This window comes from Hoplias malabaricus, chromosome 7, assembly GCF_029633855.1.
Source record: "Hoplias malabaricus isolate fHopMal1 chromosome 7, fHopMal1.hap1, whole genome shotgun sequence".
Lineage (NCBI taxonomy): Eukaryota > Metazoa > Chordata > Actinopteri > Characiformes > Erythrinidae > Hoplias > Hoplias malabaricus.
In genome coordinates this window covers 34052235-34068004 of record NC_089806.1, presented here as the reverse complement: position 1 = coordinate 34068004, position 15770 = coordinate 34052235, and the positions used below count along the sequence as shown (strand labels likewise).

Here is a 15770-nt window from a genome sequence, read left to right as displayed (position 1 = left end):
ATGACTGTATAAAGAAACGTTGCATTTCAATCACCACAGTAGTTGCTTGTGAAGTAGACTACACAGAAAATATCTCAGATGATATTACAGACCATAGGGAGGGAAAGTGTTCAGCTCAGAAGTTGAGAGTGGGGCCTAAACTATATAGAATACATCACTTGGACATGTAAACATATTACGTGTCTTCGATGTAAATTATGGAATGCCAAAATTGGTATAAAACAGTCAAACAAAAAACATTTTTACATCATAAGGCACAGTCACTGAGAGCTGACGTATCATGGACGAGAAGTTGTTGTCGCTGCCATTTTAGCAGTCAGCTGTGGCCAAAGCTGTACCGGAGCTATAAACTCTGAGCATTTTCTTTTTGCTCAGTTCCTTTTACCAGTGAAAAAAAATATATAATTGTGTTGTTTGCAGGATTGCAGTAAAAGAATATGAAAGATGGTAACACTAGGGAAGACTTAATCATTTAATATCCTTTGTTAATTTCTGCTTCATCTTTAGGGCTGTAAATATACTAAATAATACCACACAAATCTAGAATATCACTTGGTTTACTTTAGTACTCAACCAAACATTGAGTTGTTTTATTAAGACAGCACAATATGGTATTTTAAATAGATTGATTCACCATCATCACCACCACAGCCTAAATTTGTAAAATATTCGTAAGATTTTTAATGTGTGCTCCCTGCCCTCTAGTGCTCAAATGTATGTGAAAATGTGTGTTTTATTGCACGAATTGGTTTAAATTATGAAAACATAATTTTGGCGGATTTTAGACAAAGATGAGTCCTCCAAACATTAAAAAACACGAACCTAGGTGAGGATATTACTCTATTTCTGCTATATATGTGGGTAATATTTACTTATTTTTGATTTAGATGGAGCTGACAAAATTTAGAATGATATCTGCAGGAAAGTAAACAAAGACTGAAAATGCTACAAAACTAAGCAACTTCAGCAGCATATAAAAACTATTTATTCCCCTTCAAACATACAGTTCCACCTTAAGAGACACAAAACTTCTGAACATAAACAATTCATTCATTCATTCACAGTCTGTAACCGCTTATCCAGTTCAGGGTCACAGTAGGTCCAGAGCCTACCTGGCATCACTGAGCACAAGGCAGGAACACACTCTGGGGAGTGGGGGGTGACAGTCCTTTCACAGTGTAACACACACTCACACACTTACTCACAACTATGGGCAGTTTTGAGTAGCCAATCCACCTACCATTGTATTTTTTGGACCGTGGGAGGAACAAGAATTGCGCCACTGTGCTGACCCAAGCTGAAAATAATGTCCGTAAATAACTGAAAGAAATAAAATTTGAAATGAAAATGAGATTTTAAGCAGGAAAATATATACTTTATGTTCAAATCTGAGCAAAGTAAACCTTCCATTAAAATTACAATTAATTAATGTTAATATAATCATCTGACACATTTATATATACCCTGTATAACAGTGTTAGATATAGTAGTAGTCATTTGGATACATAAAATACATACATTTTCTAAAGAAATAGGATGCAACAGCTGTACATCTTTCTTTATTGCAGTTGATTAATGATCTACATCCCATTATTTCAGTTTTGTTTATTACACTACATCATACATTAGTTTACTACCACTACATACATACACTGATCAGCCATAACATTACAACCACCTTGTTTCTAAATTCACTGTCCATTCTCTCAGCTCCACTGATGCAGGAGCATTTTGTAGTTCTTTAATATAGTCCATCTGTTGCACTTGTAAACTCATACCGGTGACTCATCATGCTGACTATACCAGTATTGTTGTTCATTTAGACCCCCAATGTTGTCTGTGATTTCTCAGTTGCTGGAAGGTCTTTTCCTGTCAAAGTAATGAGTCAGGAGTTGCTGGGATGTAGGGTTGTTAACAGAGATTTTATTTAAGGCAGTACACAGAACTGCTTACCAATATTGTGCTCTCATACCTTAACCCCAAGCTGTCTGAAATATGGCTCACAGTTCATCTATTAAATATAGGTGGTTCACCCCCATGACCATAGGCACCTTGATAGAACTGCAGTTTTCCTGCAGTTCAGTGTAGCGTTTATTAGTTTCCATGGATATTGGAGCAGAAGACCCACCAGAGTGCCTTGGGCTTCCACGGCATAATGGTTTCTGGAAAACACACAAACCCTATCGTAAGCCTGAAAGATTTGGTACCACACCACATGTTGCCATTCCTCTAGGGTCCAGTTAGCCATCTCATAACCTCAGACTAGGCATTGTGTCTGGTATTGTTTGCCATGGAAGTCAAAGAATGCAGCACTGAAACAGAAAAATATTTTATAATTGAATATTTTTGAAAATGTTGCCTTAACTTAAGCCTAGCCTAAGGAAAGTCAAACAGGAATGTTTCTTGTCTCCGTATATTGGATGATCTCATTCAGAAACACTATCAAATATTACTTCCTCGTTTCCATATATCAAAAGCATTTTAACTTTGACCTTTGCTCTGTATTAATCAAAACGATGAACAGTGACTTTATAAAATTATTTTTTTAATTGAGGATTAAAAATTAAATAAAAATGCATTCTTACGTTGTTGTATTGAGTACATATTCATAGGTAAATGGAACGAACATTAATGAAAATTCAATCAACATTTTTCTCCTAAACAATCACATTTCACTGGTTAGAATAAAAATACCCAGATTTATGACTAAAAATTATCAGTCGTTACACTAATTTTGGGAAATTAAACCCAGAATACATCAATACAGTTCTGTTTGTTGCTTTCAAGACTGATATCTGAATTACTTGAAATGTAAAACTGCAGTCAATCACTGTAGTAAAATATCAGAAGTCATTTCTACAGTTTGAATTCATAATGACATTTATTAAGTTGCTTTGCTGTACAAGAGTGTGTGTTTTCTCAACAATATCTGAAGCCCACACTTAAGAAAAAATAGCATAGACAGATTTATATTCAACGCTAAAACAGAGGAAATTATATCTTGGAGTAGTCCTACCACCTACTACAACAAAACTAGATCAAGTAAAACACGCATCACTTGGTAAATACGCATCAGCATAGTTCTTAAAAAAAGAAAAGAATAAGGAGAGAAAAAAAAAAACAAACAAGAAAATGTCCTTAATGTATATTGCTGCTGTCATAATACCAAGCAAATACGCACAAAAAAACCTCCATTTTTTTCAGCCTGAGCCTTGGAGTCCTAATACATGCCTCACTCCTTCCTGCGTTTCTTCTCATGGTCATAATCTTTGGACCTTCCACTAGCTGATGGCCTTTTAGAGCCCCCGTGCTGCTTGGCCTCTTCCAAGAACTTGTCCAGACCAAATGGATCTTCCTCAAACTGAACAGGCCCATCCCTACGGGGTCCATGGTCAGTGCCAGTGAACTCTCGATCAGGTACAAATCTGAAAAGAAGAATAAACAGTAATGTCACTGAAAGTGATTTGTGGGAGTTTTGATTATTCACTGATCATATCCTCAGTGTTGTAAATATGAATATATATATATATATGTAAGCAAACAATTAATTTCAATGCAAATATATAATTGGGTAAAAGCAACCCAAGCATAGAAAGAAGTCACAACCCCAAGGACCCTTCCACAAATTTGTTTGCCCTCCCCAAAAGACGACATTGACTGCATACATTGTGTACACAAATCCCCTGTAACAAGTGCATGGTAACCCAGTGATTTCTCAGGATTTACTCTGAAGAGCTTCGTGTGTGAAAACAAACATTTACACCTGGGTAATGTCCAAGTAAGCGCGTGTGTGAACAGAGCCGCTAACATTCTGGAGAATCAGGCATAGTACCATACCTAAGGCACACGTAACATTTCCATCTACAAGAATGCATCTGAAACCGAAATGTATGTAGGGCTTTACATACACTACGAGTGAAACGACACCTCTGGAAAATGTCTAGACCTTATGCTACGGTGTTTCTCCAGAGTTCAGTGTGAAAATGGCTCAAGACGGGGGGGATGACAGTGAAAAACATTCAGGAGAAAGTGACCATCCACATGAAAGAAAACCTTCAACAAAAAACGGTGGACAAAGAGCGAAACAACACAAGAATCAACACTGGACTTGCTTTTCCGACATGGAGAACACTAATATTCCTTTTACACATTGCCTGGATTTTATTTGCCTTGCACCCTAGTAAAGACTCCAGGTAAAGTCCAAGTGACTTTATTCTGCATGTGCTACACAGGCAATTCTCCACGCCTAAAGCACGTGTTTCACACAGAAAACCTCTCCGGACTTGATGTTCCAGAGTGTCTCTAGAGGTTCTCTGGTGACTCTGTTTGAAAGAGGCACAAGGTAAATTCATGTGGTGTTGAATCTGGCAAAGAGGTCTTTTTGTGTTCCATCATAAATAGTGCAGCATTTACGTTCTGTGTTTAAATGCTGCAAAAGGTGAATTAAAATAAAACATTGTGGAAATACCCTGAATGGAAATAACACACAAAGCAAAGGTACAAGTTGAATTTAGAGCACTACTTGAGGTGAAACAAGAAATCCTAATAAGCTTGCAAACAAGCCTCATGTTCCACCTTAAATGGTACGTATAATGAGTTCACTGATGTTCTCAAAAGTCTCATTGTCAGAGAAATTAACTGTATAACAATTAATACCGTGACAGACCAATATTTGTGAAGAGCAAAATATATACTAAAAGAAATCTGATGCAGCATTACCTGTTGTTTTGCATTAGCGTATCAAGGTCATCTCCATACATGTCCTTGTCTGCGTTTTTGCTGGGCCTGTACATGTTTTGTGCCATGTCCCTGCCACTCTTGAAAGGTTGGTCATAGACATTATAAGTCTCATCCTCTCCTCCAGCAAAACCACTGTCCATCCCCTGAAACACATGTATACAGGAGACATCAGAATGAAGCTCAGATGCACACACTCGTTTTAAAAGTACCTTTACAAAATATAACATGGTCATATAACATGAACAACGATTTTAAAAAAAAAAAGATGCAGAGAACGCAGATGGAAGCCCGGAACTGAGGTATAAAAACATAATTCAGATACAGATACACAAAAAAACCTGACAATTTATAGCAGCGACTTCAATTAATACACGTGCCATTTTGCTATTGTGTGTTTAACTGTAGTTATTATTTTTAAACATATTTCACTAAAATCTAAAAACATTTGTTCCCAAAAAGCTACACATGCTAGTATTCAGCACAAACCCAGCAACAATAACGTGAGATGTATGTAATTCATCTGTTTGTTTACATTAACTCTAAACATTGACTTCCCAAAGCCTAATTTCAAAAGTGCTGAAATATAGTGAAAAAACTCTGTGATCATTTATGAAGCTTTCGGTAAAGCTCTGAACTCTGTAAACAGGGGTGTTGGCTATAAACTGGTGTTTACAGCTTCCTGATATTTTAATTTGTTTTTCTTCTATTTTGCTATGAACCTGATATGACACTGTATTTGTGAGATAGGTGTGAAACACAGGTGAGAAATCCCGTCCCCACTGTCAAAGATAATAGCCCGTTAGGCCCCACCACATCAGTGAGACCAACTGAATCATTTGTAAATGGTGCTATTTATTTATTGAGCTTTAGACAACTGCTTGAAAGCAGAAGAGAGCACCCAAAGCTGTTTTTCCCCCTCCTCTATCAGCTGACCTCTGCACATTTACAAATCTTTTATCGTCAGATTCACAAATTCCTTCACAAAAACATACTACTGAACTTGGGTAGCATCACAGCTAACAGCTACAAACATGCTTCAGAAAAACGAATCAAATATTTCAAAATGAAGCCGTTCCTCCTCAGGCAGCTGAAATGCATGACTGCGCCAGTGTTGGAGCTCCACACTCAGTGTGAAAAGCATGTGCATTTGTTTATATGAATAAAATGAGCATTTTCACGTGTCGTAATCCTCCAATAAAAGTGGCCGGATTATCATGTGAATGGGCAGTCTGAGTCTCAGAGAGAGACATGCCTCTTGTTACTTATCTTTCCATAACAACCAGCTAAAAAATGTATTTCCTTCCTACCTCCTTATATTTGAAGACCCTTTAAGGTTTTTGGGAGTATGTTTATTATGCTTCTAGAACAAAATCTCACAGAGTTGCGTAAGAAGTGTTGGCACAAGTTCTTATTTATCCTGCTGGCAGTTAATAAAAGAAATAACAATGAAAAATGTTACCCTGCTTTGGTTGAAGAGCCTCTGGTCATACTGAGCCTCACTGGAAAGGCGGGGGTTGGGCTGGCCCAAAGCAATCATCTCACTGATGTCTCTGTCTTGGTCCCTTTGCAGTTTGGACCTGGTAAGAATATGGAATCACATTAATGTCAATGATTAAAAACTACCTCATTTGAGACCTCTATTACACACATCCTTTAAAAAAAAAAAAAAAAAAGTACAAGCTGGAGTTTGCTGGCTGAAGGATTTTTATCATAACATGTCATATGTTTTATCATATCATAAAGAACGAAGGGTGTAGAACTAGCATGGAGGGAGGTGATGTGTCCCCACCAATATCCAGCAATTACTGAAAGGTCCCCACAAATTGCTCTCACATGAGACTGTGTAGCAAAGTTTGTATGGAGAGAGATTAGCCTCAAAATACTTTACAAATGTGTAAATGTTAATCCAAAAATTAAACAAGTCACAAATAAGTTTCACTATTCACAAATGAATAAATCCCATGTTTTTGTACAAATACTGTTAAATTCAAAAATACACGGGTTCATTTTTCATATATATATCACAATTTTATGTGAAAATAAATGCATTTGTTTAAATTTACATTGCATGTATTTGTAAAGTAGAAGTCCCGAATTTAAAATGTATTTGTAAATTGTTGAATCTGCATTTGTGGGTCAAGTCGCTCGCGTGTTTTCCGTGACGTGCGGGTGTTTGGATTTTGAGACTTTCCTTTCGCATTTCACCCGCTCCAAATACAAATGCAGCCTCATCCACAAATGTGGCCAGCAGACGAACGAGCTACCGCTAGGTGGCACTGTTGTTTTCCCCCCCAGTGTAACAGTACCGACCTGTTGCTCTCAGGGACTCAGCAAAACAACCCCCTGTAGGCGGGACTTTGACTCCATTGGCTGCCGCAGCAAATAATAGACAGCTAATTCTGGATGCGGATTGGCTAAATAAAAGTCATGACCAATAAGAAGCGCTTTTTCAGTTTAGGAGCAGTGGGGTACCTGCCCCTTCCTCCAGCTGAGGGAGAGCATCTGTCAGTCTGAAACAAACCACCCGTCTAAACAACCCGAATTTAAAAATACGCATGAACATACCATGCCCTGTATCAGCCCAATACGCGTTTAGTGTCCAAATACGGGATGATTTTTAAGTATTTTATTTGACAACCCTAGTCTGCAGCAAAAATTGGGACGGGTGGTTCCATTTAGGTTAAATTTAGGGCATTGTGATTGGATTAACATGATCAAATCACATTCACTGATGGTCAGAGAAGGACCTCCTAAATTCTGAGTATTACTTATGCTCGAGTTTTACATACTACATGAACACACTTAAATGGGGGTGCACATTTATCTTAAATACTTTCAGGCTTGTAGTGTGCAGTGTGGGACATGTTTTTGGAGAATGATTCAGGATGCTAGACAACTTGGCAAATATATTTAGAGAAAAATACAAATCAAAACTATTTTACATTTCTATGCAGCTTCAGACCTTACGTTTCAACCTAAAACCTGCTCCTCTAGCACTCGTGAAGCATGTGTGAAGTGTCATTAACCTGTCCACTTTTTTACGACAGTGACTAACATGCAAAAGTGTTCACTGACAACCAGATCTGTGTAAATTTGCCTCATCACTTGTAAATCATTAAATAATTCTTAGGTAAGCACAGATAGTAAGTTACCAGTTTGTATGTGGGCATATAAACTAACTATGGCTCTCAACAACTTGCTTAGCTGATGGCTACATTAAAATATTTATATTAAAGCAATTGTGTCTTTATACATCAGTGGTCACCAACCTTTTTACGTACAAGACCTCCTTTTTGAAATATGAACAAATTAAATATCTAGCAGCATAAATGCCAGGCTAAGGCTAGAATAACAAAGCTCTGTATGTTTGTTTACTTCATTAATGTACAGCTGAGTGTTGGCTGTGGTGATACTCAGTGCCTGGGACTGTACACTGTCTGCAAGTGCATTGCAACAAATTGTGCTACTTAACAATGCCTATCCTACCCAGCAGCTCAGACCCATCATTTTGAGTGTCTTTTGCATTCTAAAATTTTACAAAACCGAATCAAATGTGAAAATATATATATTTATACAGAAATACATAAACACCTCATCTTTTCCCCTCACACAGGGATTTAGGCTGTGTATATCTCTTGCTGTTGGGATCATTTTCTGATTTGTAGCCTATCGAAATATCTTGCCTACTGTTTATTTCAGCAAATTAACTTATAAAAGTACACTTCGGGAAAACATTTCGACAAGGTAGCATAACTTGAGAGAACAATGAGTTATAGCGTGACTCTCTCGTGTTGTAATTTGCATGAAATATTTGTATAATATCCTGTTTTGAAACTAAAACTGCCAGTGCTGACACCATGTTGGCTCAGACAGGGCAGAGAGAGAACAAAGCAGCAGCACAATTGTCCACACTTCTTTCTGGAAAAGCTTTGATTCTCTCTTGGAGATTATATCATGCACTGGAATTTCTTTTTCAAGCATAAAAGAGCAATGTTTATGCACACCAGTACACTTAAGAATGTATTGCCAATTACAAGATGCATTGTAAAAATATAAATAAATGAGGAACTCAATAAATAAGGGACAAAAAGGACCTGAATATTATTAGAGCAGCATTTTAGATGGAACGGAGTGCTTTGTGATTTATTGTGGAAAATAACATTGCAGTGATTCTGCAATTCTGGCTAGAATGTGTTCTTTTTTCCCAAGATGTCTTGTTTGTTATTAAAACCAAACTGAAACCACTAAAGCAGCACATTTGTACACTTGTTTACAAGAGCAAAAATATCAGCTTATTTTTCCAGTTTTCAGGATCTCTGGTAGGGTGCTCAATCTCACCCCTCTCTCCTGATTTCACCACCCCTGGTTTTGAGGGTTTGGTGAGGTGAGACTGGGCAACACACCATGGCTGTCACTGCGCCAAAACTGACACAAAACAATCCCACATTACGTGCAAAGAGGCACAGCTGCATCTGTGAGGGTGTTCCGAAATGTAGTACACACTAACGTGCGTGACATTTTTAAACCAGAGTCATTAAAATTACAGTGGTCACAGACCATCAGGAATTTTCCACGGTTTACCAAGAAACCAGTAACTTTTTCAAGTCTAGTATAATATATGGTCCCAAGGCTACTGAAAACAGTTTGTAAATGTGCCTCACAAAATATTTTTTGAGAAAAATACTCCTTATTCTTGCATGAGCAGAAGTGGCTACAGCTAGACTGATCAGTAGTTTAAAAAGTACATGTACCTCTTATCAGGGGCAGCTCTGGAGATATTCCGGTCGTGCTGTCTCTCTTTCCTCCTGTCATGGCGAATCTCATCACGTTCTCTGACCTCGCCTTCATCACCACCTTAGAGCATTAGAGAGCATTTGTGAGATAAAATTATAATTGTCATCCTAATTTTACTACATGCACATCAGATAAAACAAGGCATTCAAATATGGCCCTGCATTCAAAACTTGTTTTTTTAAAAGATCAATCCAGTATGTGTTGTTATATGTGCGAGCAGCACCTCCTGTCTATTTAAGAGTTTGTCTGTTTTTGAGCAATTTAAGTGTGTTTTGTTTACTTCCACAGTACTACTGACCTCATCGCTACATGGCATCATAACTAGGGTTGGGCGGAATAGCAGTAATTCTGTATGATGCAGAATTAAAAAATGTGCACGGCATCTTAAAATGAGTTTGGGTTAAAAGAAAGAGGAATGCACCTGAAAACAAGCTTAAAATGCTCAGAAGACACTTCACTCAAATTTATTGTCATCCAATGTACACAACCAAGTGAAAACCTTGGTTTTATTTTTGACACTGATCTGACCTCCACCACATTTATGTAAAGCGACCTTGAGTAAGAGGAAAAATGCTATATAAATTAAACATTATTATTTTTATTATTATAACCATGATGCATCAATGCATATCCCACATACCAAATACCATATACACATACCAAACTACAATGTAACCTACCTCTATTTTAATATTCAAAAACGGCATTGGCACTATATATTGTAATTTGTTTCTCTCTGCACTGAAACTGTTCTAACACACTAAATCCTCTTAAATTTAGTTTTCATATTTGTATACCTAACCTTATTATTACTATTACTATTTTAACTAGTATTATTATTATAATTATTATGCTTTACAACTTTTTTCCTCCAAAATGTTCAGTAGCAAAATGTTGAAATAGATCACAAGCTTTTGCAAAACACAAAAAAAAACGCCATCTGCCGTCAACAAAGACTCAAAACAGTCAAGTAATTAGGGTACATTACGCTAGTCAATATTCAAGGTACTTGATAAAGTGACCACTTTTAATTACCTTATAATATATTGAAAAATATATTTAAAATAAAAAATGTTAAAAATCCTTTGTGGTTTTAAATGAACAAGCTTTCCATCAGCTGTACCTTTTTCCCCATGGCCTTTGATTCCAGCTCTTCTGTCTCTGGCCATCTTTGCAAGCTCCCTCAGTCTCTCCTCCTTCTTCTCTTTTTCCTTTTGCGCCATCTTTTTTTCTACTTGTGCTCTCATCTCCACTGCTTCTCTGGCCTGAAAACATCACAAAGAAAGTCAGGACAGGACGATCAAATAAATAAGCAGACTGAGATTTACCCAGCCAAAATACTAACTATAATCAAGCCTCACAGGCAGCTACCAAAACTGTGCATTGTATTTACTACACCCCTTAAACACAGTTAAACCTGCCATCTACAACTTACATATAACAAAATCATAATCCAATTCAAACTTTTAATTTAGGAAAATGAAGGGCTCTTAGTCTAAAAAGTCAGATATAAGCAGGGTGACCCTTGCTTGTTTTTGTTAGGCTTTAATCTACACAGTCCTTATTTCCTAAATGCAGTGCTGTGAATATGTATTTGCCTATTATCAATTTCTTCTATTTTTGCATATATATGTGAACGTTTATTTTATATTATCAGACATATTATAATTTAATACAAAAACACCACAAGTATACACTTCTGTGACAGTTGTGCATTTGTGTGCACGTGAGTTTTTATTTTCGAATGCAGAATGTACCTTTCTGTCAGCAATGTAGAGAGCCTCAGCTAACTTGGCAAAATTTTCATTAATGTGAACTGTTTGCAGGCCTCGTCCATCTGCAGCTAGACGCTTGTCCAGTGGTATTGTGTAACCCTGTAAAACAGCCATGAAACTGTTAGGAAATCAACAAATATTATGTGCTATGAAATTATCTATAATCAAGATGTTGCCATTCATGAGGACCAACAACTAAATAATAAATAAATTGTTGGAATACAAGAGATAACTAATGCAACCTTTGCATTCTTCCAGTTTGAAATGCATGGAGGAATCTTCCATTCTTGTTGTTCCTTTACAGTCATCTGAGGAGAAAAAAAAACAAAACAAAGTCAATAACAGCTCTTATAAAAATTGGCAAATCTTGTGGTAACTTTACTGGAGCCCTACCTTCCTGCTGGGAGAGTGCATGACTGGAACAGGTGGGGAAGGAGGGCCACGAGGAATCTTCTTATTAATTCTATTAATAACAGACAAAAATACAAATGGTGTGCCACACTCCATAAATGTCATTTAAAAATGTAATTAGAGCATTCAACAAGACTATTTATTTGTACTTTTGTACTTGCAACGTTCACAGCCTTGAGTATTGTGACCTACTTAAAACGTGGTGGCTCCATTGGGTCTTTCTGCATCTCTACCATGCGGATGACTCTTTGCTTGGCCCCTGAATTGAATGCAACTCCTTGCTGAGAGGGTGTGTATCTGTTACAAACAAACAATTAATTAGTCATAAAAATGGTTTTGTACCATATTACAACACACTGACACAGAATCCAGACCAGTGAAAAGCATAAACGCATTACCGTATGTATTGTGCTGGTGCCTGCTTATCTGCTGCACGTACAGGCATCGCAGCAGCAATTTTTTGGGACACCTGCTTTTCTAAAGCCTCTCTGGTCTTCTCTGTGAGCTAGAAAAAGGAAGAACTATTATTCTTTGCCACTGGAAAGAAAGTTGAAGGCTTACAGAAGAAATGGGAGAACAGCTTTAAAAAAAAAAAAAAAAAAAAACACTAATGATTTCTAACATTAGTTGTAATGATGTACAAAGATTTGTTTTTTTGCCACTGCACTTGCAAGAGGTTATTTTGTATTTCCCACTGATTTGGTATCTCCATGGACCACCTGTCTGAATAATGTTATTAACTGTATTTGACCTCTAATCCTATTTGCTCTGACTAGGACACATTCATTCTGTAATTATGACAAATCATTATTGTAAGGAATTATGGATATGATTATCTGCTAAATGCTGTATATGGAAATGTAATTAAAATTAAATATGAAATTATTTAAAAGTTTTTCAAACTTTTAAGACTAAGTTGGAACATGTTATTTCCCTGAGAAAACTAATGGCAATGCAATGAACACTCATTCAGTGTCACCAGTGCCTTAAAAATTAAGTCAGTTTATTACTACCCAGGACATTTAGTGGCCAGATAAATTTAACAACACTTCAGGTTTATTGAACTAAAATTATTTTGTATACTTAAACATGTTTACATTTAAGGTGCTAATGAGATGAATATGTCTTAAGAAATCTCACCTCTTTTACAGCCTCCTCATCTGGTCTCTGTAGTCCTGGTGCATCATCGCTGAGTACTTCCTTAGGGAGCAAGTCTGTATATTTACTGAATATAACCTGTAGAAACAGCAGCACAAAAATTGTGGGTTTACATTTGAAAAAAACTCAACAACAATATGCTTGAGCTGATTTAACATAAGACACACCTTGTCCTTCCCTTGGCCTTGCCGAGCAATGGCATCATATTTGATCTTGCCCTCGGCATCTACTTGAACCGCAAGGGCATTGGAGGTTTTCTTCTTTCTGCCCATTTCCAGTGGATACTGAGCAACATGGACCTCTGGGAATGCACCTCCATCGCCAAACTCCTATTAAATAAATCAATTAAACAAATAATAAAATTATTGTCAGACATGTACAGTGTCTCTGTCTCCAGAAATCATCTACAGGAAATGTAGGATTTCACAGAAAATACAGATAAAGGCACAGGCCTATCAGTTAAATTTGCTGTACCTCCAGACCCCGGGGGACCCATCCTTTTCGGGCACCATAAGGAGGTGGTTCTCTTCGAGTGGATACAAGTGCTGTGGTCTGGGACCTCTGGGTTCTGGTTCTCTCCTCTGCCTCAAGCTGATCTTGGGACAGCTGAGTGGGTGCGGGTAGAAAGCTGTGTAACAAAGAAATATACTGTAGATTTCAAGAATATCAACCTGTCTACAAATAGTAAGTAGGAGTGTGCAATATGGAACAAATAAAATATCATAATACATAAGCTTGATAAGTTGACATAGACAAAAACGCATCAATAGGGCTACATTTTAAAATACTATCTATGAGAATGACGAGTTTAATTCAGTTTAAACTTATTATTTTTAATACACAGTTGACCAGTGTTTAATAACATGTAAGTGTAAATTAAGCCTATTTTTTGAGAATAGTATATATTACCCACTCTTAACTAAGGCCAGGGGGTCTTAGAAAAAATGTTCATTCACGGCTGAAGTGCCCTTGAGCAAGACACCTAAACCCCAAACTGCGTCCTGGGTGCCGAGGTGGTTGGCAGTCCCCTGCTCCAATTGTTAACTAGTTAGTTTGTATCTAATGCCATATCTGACCATGTTGCCACGTTCATGGCAAGAAAGGCAGTAAGATGTAACAGATGCTAATACAGTTTTATTTTAGATATGTAGTGGCAATGTAGGTAACATTAAAATCCTCATAATAATCGGGTTGATCTTCACTGGTCTAAGTGCATTTATTATTGTTTTATTTATATATAGAACGTTAGAAAAACGTCTTCACAGCAGCTAATACCCATTTGTTCTGTAACTCAATTAGACACAAACGTTTTACATATTTTAGGTTGGTTCCCTGCTTTAACACAACCAATGCTACTCTGAAACGATTTATTCAGCAAACGATTAGTTGAATCAAGTGTATTATTAGAAGGAACAGGCAGTAAACCTCTTCGGGATCACGGCTGAGAAACACTGACTTAGTTGTACAAAATTATAACATTTCAAATGTTACGATATATACACCAACACGTTTCGGGATTATATTACAAGAGGCGACAGTAGGCACAGATTTAACATTACATTCATCCTGTCCTAATAGCCATGTTTTCACCGTTAAATAAAGAATCACGTTGCATTGTCTGGCTGCGCAGCAAGCAAAACGCGTAAATGAATAATGATTAAATAAAAAAAACACAATGTGACCACGATTAAATCAGGGACACAGTTGTTTACATTAAATGTAAACCGATTTAATAAAACAGCGTCAATTCAAGCTAAATTGGCTAAAGCTAGAGGTAACAGTGCAACAGCTTTGCGGTCAGCTAACTAGCTAATAAGCTAACTTGGCCTTTAAGACGTAAAATAACGGAGGTAAAATAATTTAAAAAATACATATTTATTAACTATTACAACGATTACATATTTAGTCATACACAGGTATGACAATATATGCTGTTTATATACAATTAAACCTTTAAAAAAGCTTAAACTGAGACTAACCTCGCCAACGACATCTTCCTTTCCAGTCCGAACGTAGTCTGACGTCACGCGAGAACCTAAAGCATCGCGTTGTTTCAAAGAGCTGGGCTACATCTTTTTGGTTAAATGTCGCGATATCAACGTGACACAAAACTATGGGATAGTGTAAAAACCTATTTTTATCATTATTGTTACAACAGTCTTTATATTTGTCCGGTAAAGTAATTCGAACAGGCCTATGTTGTTATAATCCTGCTATTGTTGGGGTTTGTTTTGTTTTCTTGATATTAATAAAACAACTATTAATATGATATGATAATGAAATAAATGTTTTCTCTAGAAAATCCTCATATAAACAATTATTAGTCATTTTAAAAAATAGATTAGGTATTTAGAGATTCTTCTGTGGAAAAAGGCCATTGTTTTGTATATTTTCGTTTCCTTACATTATATTGTAATAACAAGTTTAATTGTTGTATCGACAGCTTAATTTCCAGAAATTTTCTAAAAATGCAATTAAAAAAAGGGAACTTGTTAAATTATTTTAACTGTTATTAAACTTACAAAAGTATAAAGAACACATTTTAAGTGTTTTCATAGACAAGCCTCTTTCTGTATATATCTGTCCAGTAAAAAAAACACCAAACACACATTTTTCTATTATTCCGCTCCCTTCCTCTAAAGTGGAATTATTCTGATGAAAAATGCTTGTACCATGATACAGTTACAAATACGTACCTTAAAACAATCAGTATAAAAACAATTTCAATATGGTCCTACACTACGTGTTAGGGCCATAATAAGAGAGTAAATGGCAGCTGACCAAGGTGGAAGTTTAATTACTGGAAGCTGCTGATTGTACGTATTGTAAACATTGTATATAGTGTCCGGTGTAGGGAGTGACTGCCATTTTGTTTAGGAACAAGTGTGTGTA

The 15770-nt window shown here is 36.6% G+C and overlaps 1 protein-coding gene across 1 annotated transcript; it reads right to left on the bottom strand.

Annotated features, from left to right (window-relative positions):
• Positions 1 to 1509: 1509 nt before the first annotated feature.
• On the bottom strand, positions 1510 to 14941 carry snw1 (SNW domain containing 1). The gene is made up of 14 exons (XM_066676792.1): positions 14858 to 14941; positions 13353 to 13506; positions 13046 to 13207; positions 12861 to 12956; positions 12119 to 12225; positions 11913 to 12017; positions 11703 to 11772; positions 11552 to 11617; positions 11292 to 11408; positions 10658 to 10799; positions 9492 to 9594; positions 6200 to 6317; positions 4720 to 4883; positions 1510 to 3425 (listed from the first exon to the last, which is right to left on the bottom strand). The coding sequence occupies exons 1-14, from the start codon at positions 14869 to 14871 to the stop codon at positions 3233 to 3235; spliced, it is 1611 nt and encodes a 536-aa protein (XP_066532889.1). The 5' UTR covers positions 14872 to 14941; the 3' UTR covers positions 1510 to 3232.
• Positions 14942 to 15770: the final 829 nt, after the last annotated feature.

Excerpts from the sequence above, each read along its gene's own strand:
- snw1 (XM_066676792.1), bottom strand. Across the intron at positions 13,208-13,352 it reads GGGTCCCCCGGGGTCTGGAG|GAGTTTGGCGATGGAGGTGC; the intron begins GTACAGCAAATT and ends TTTATTTAATAG. Across the intron at positions 6,318-9,491 it reads AGAGCTGCCCCTGATAAGAG|GTCCAAACTGCAAAGGGACC; the intron begins GTACATGTACTT and ends TATTCTTACCAG.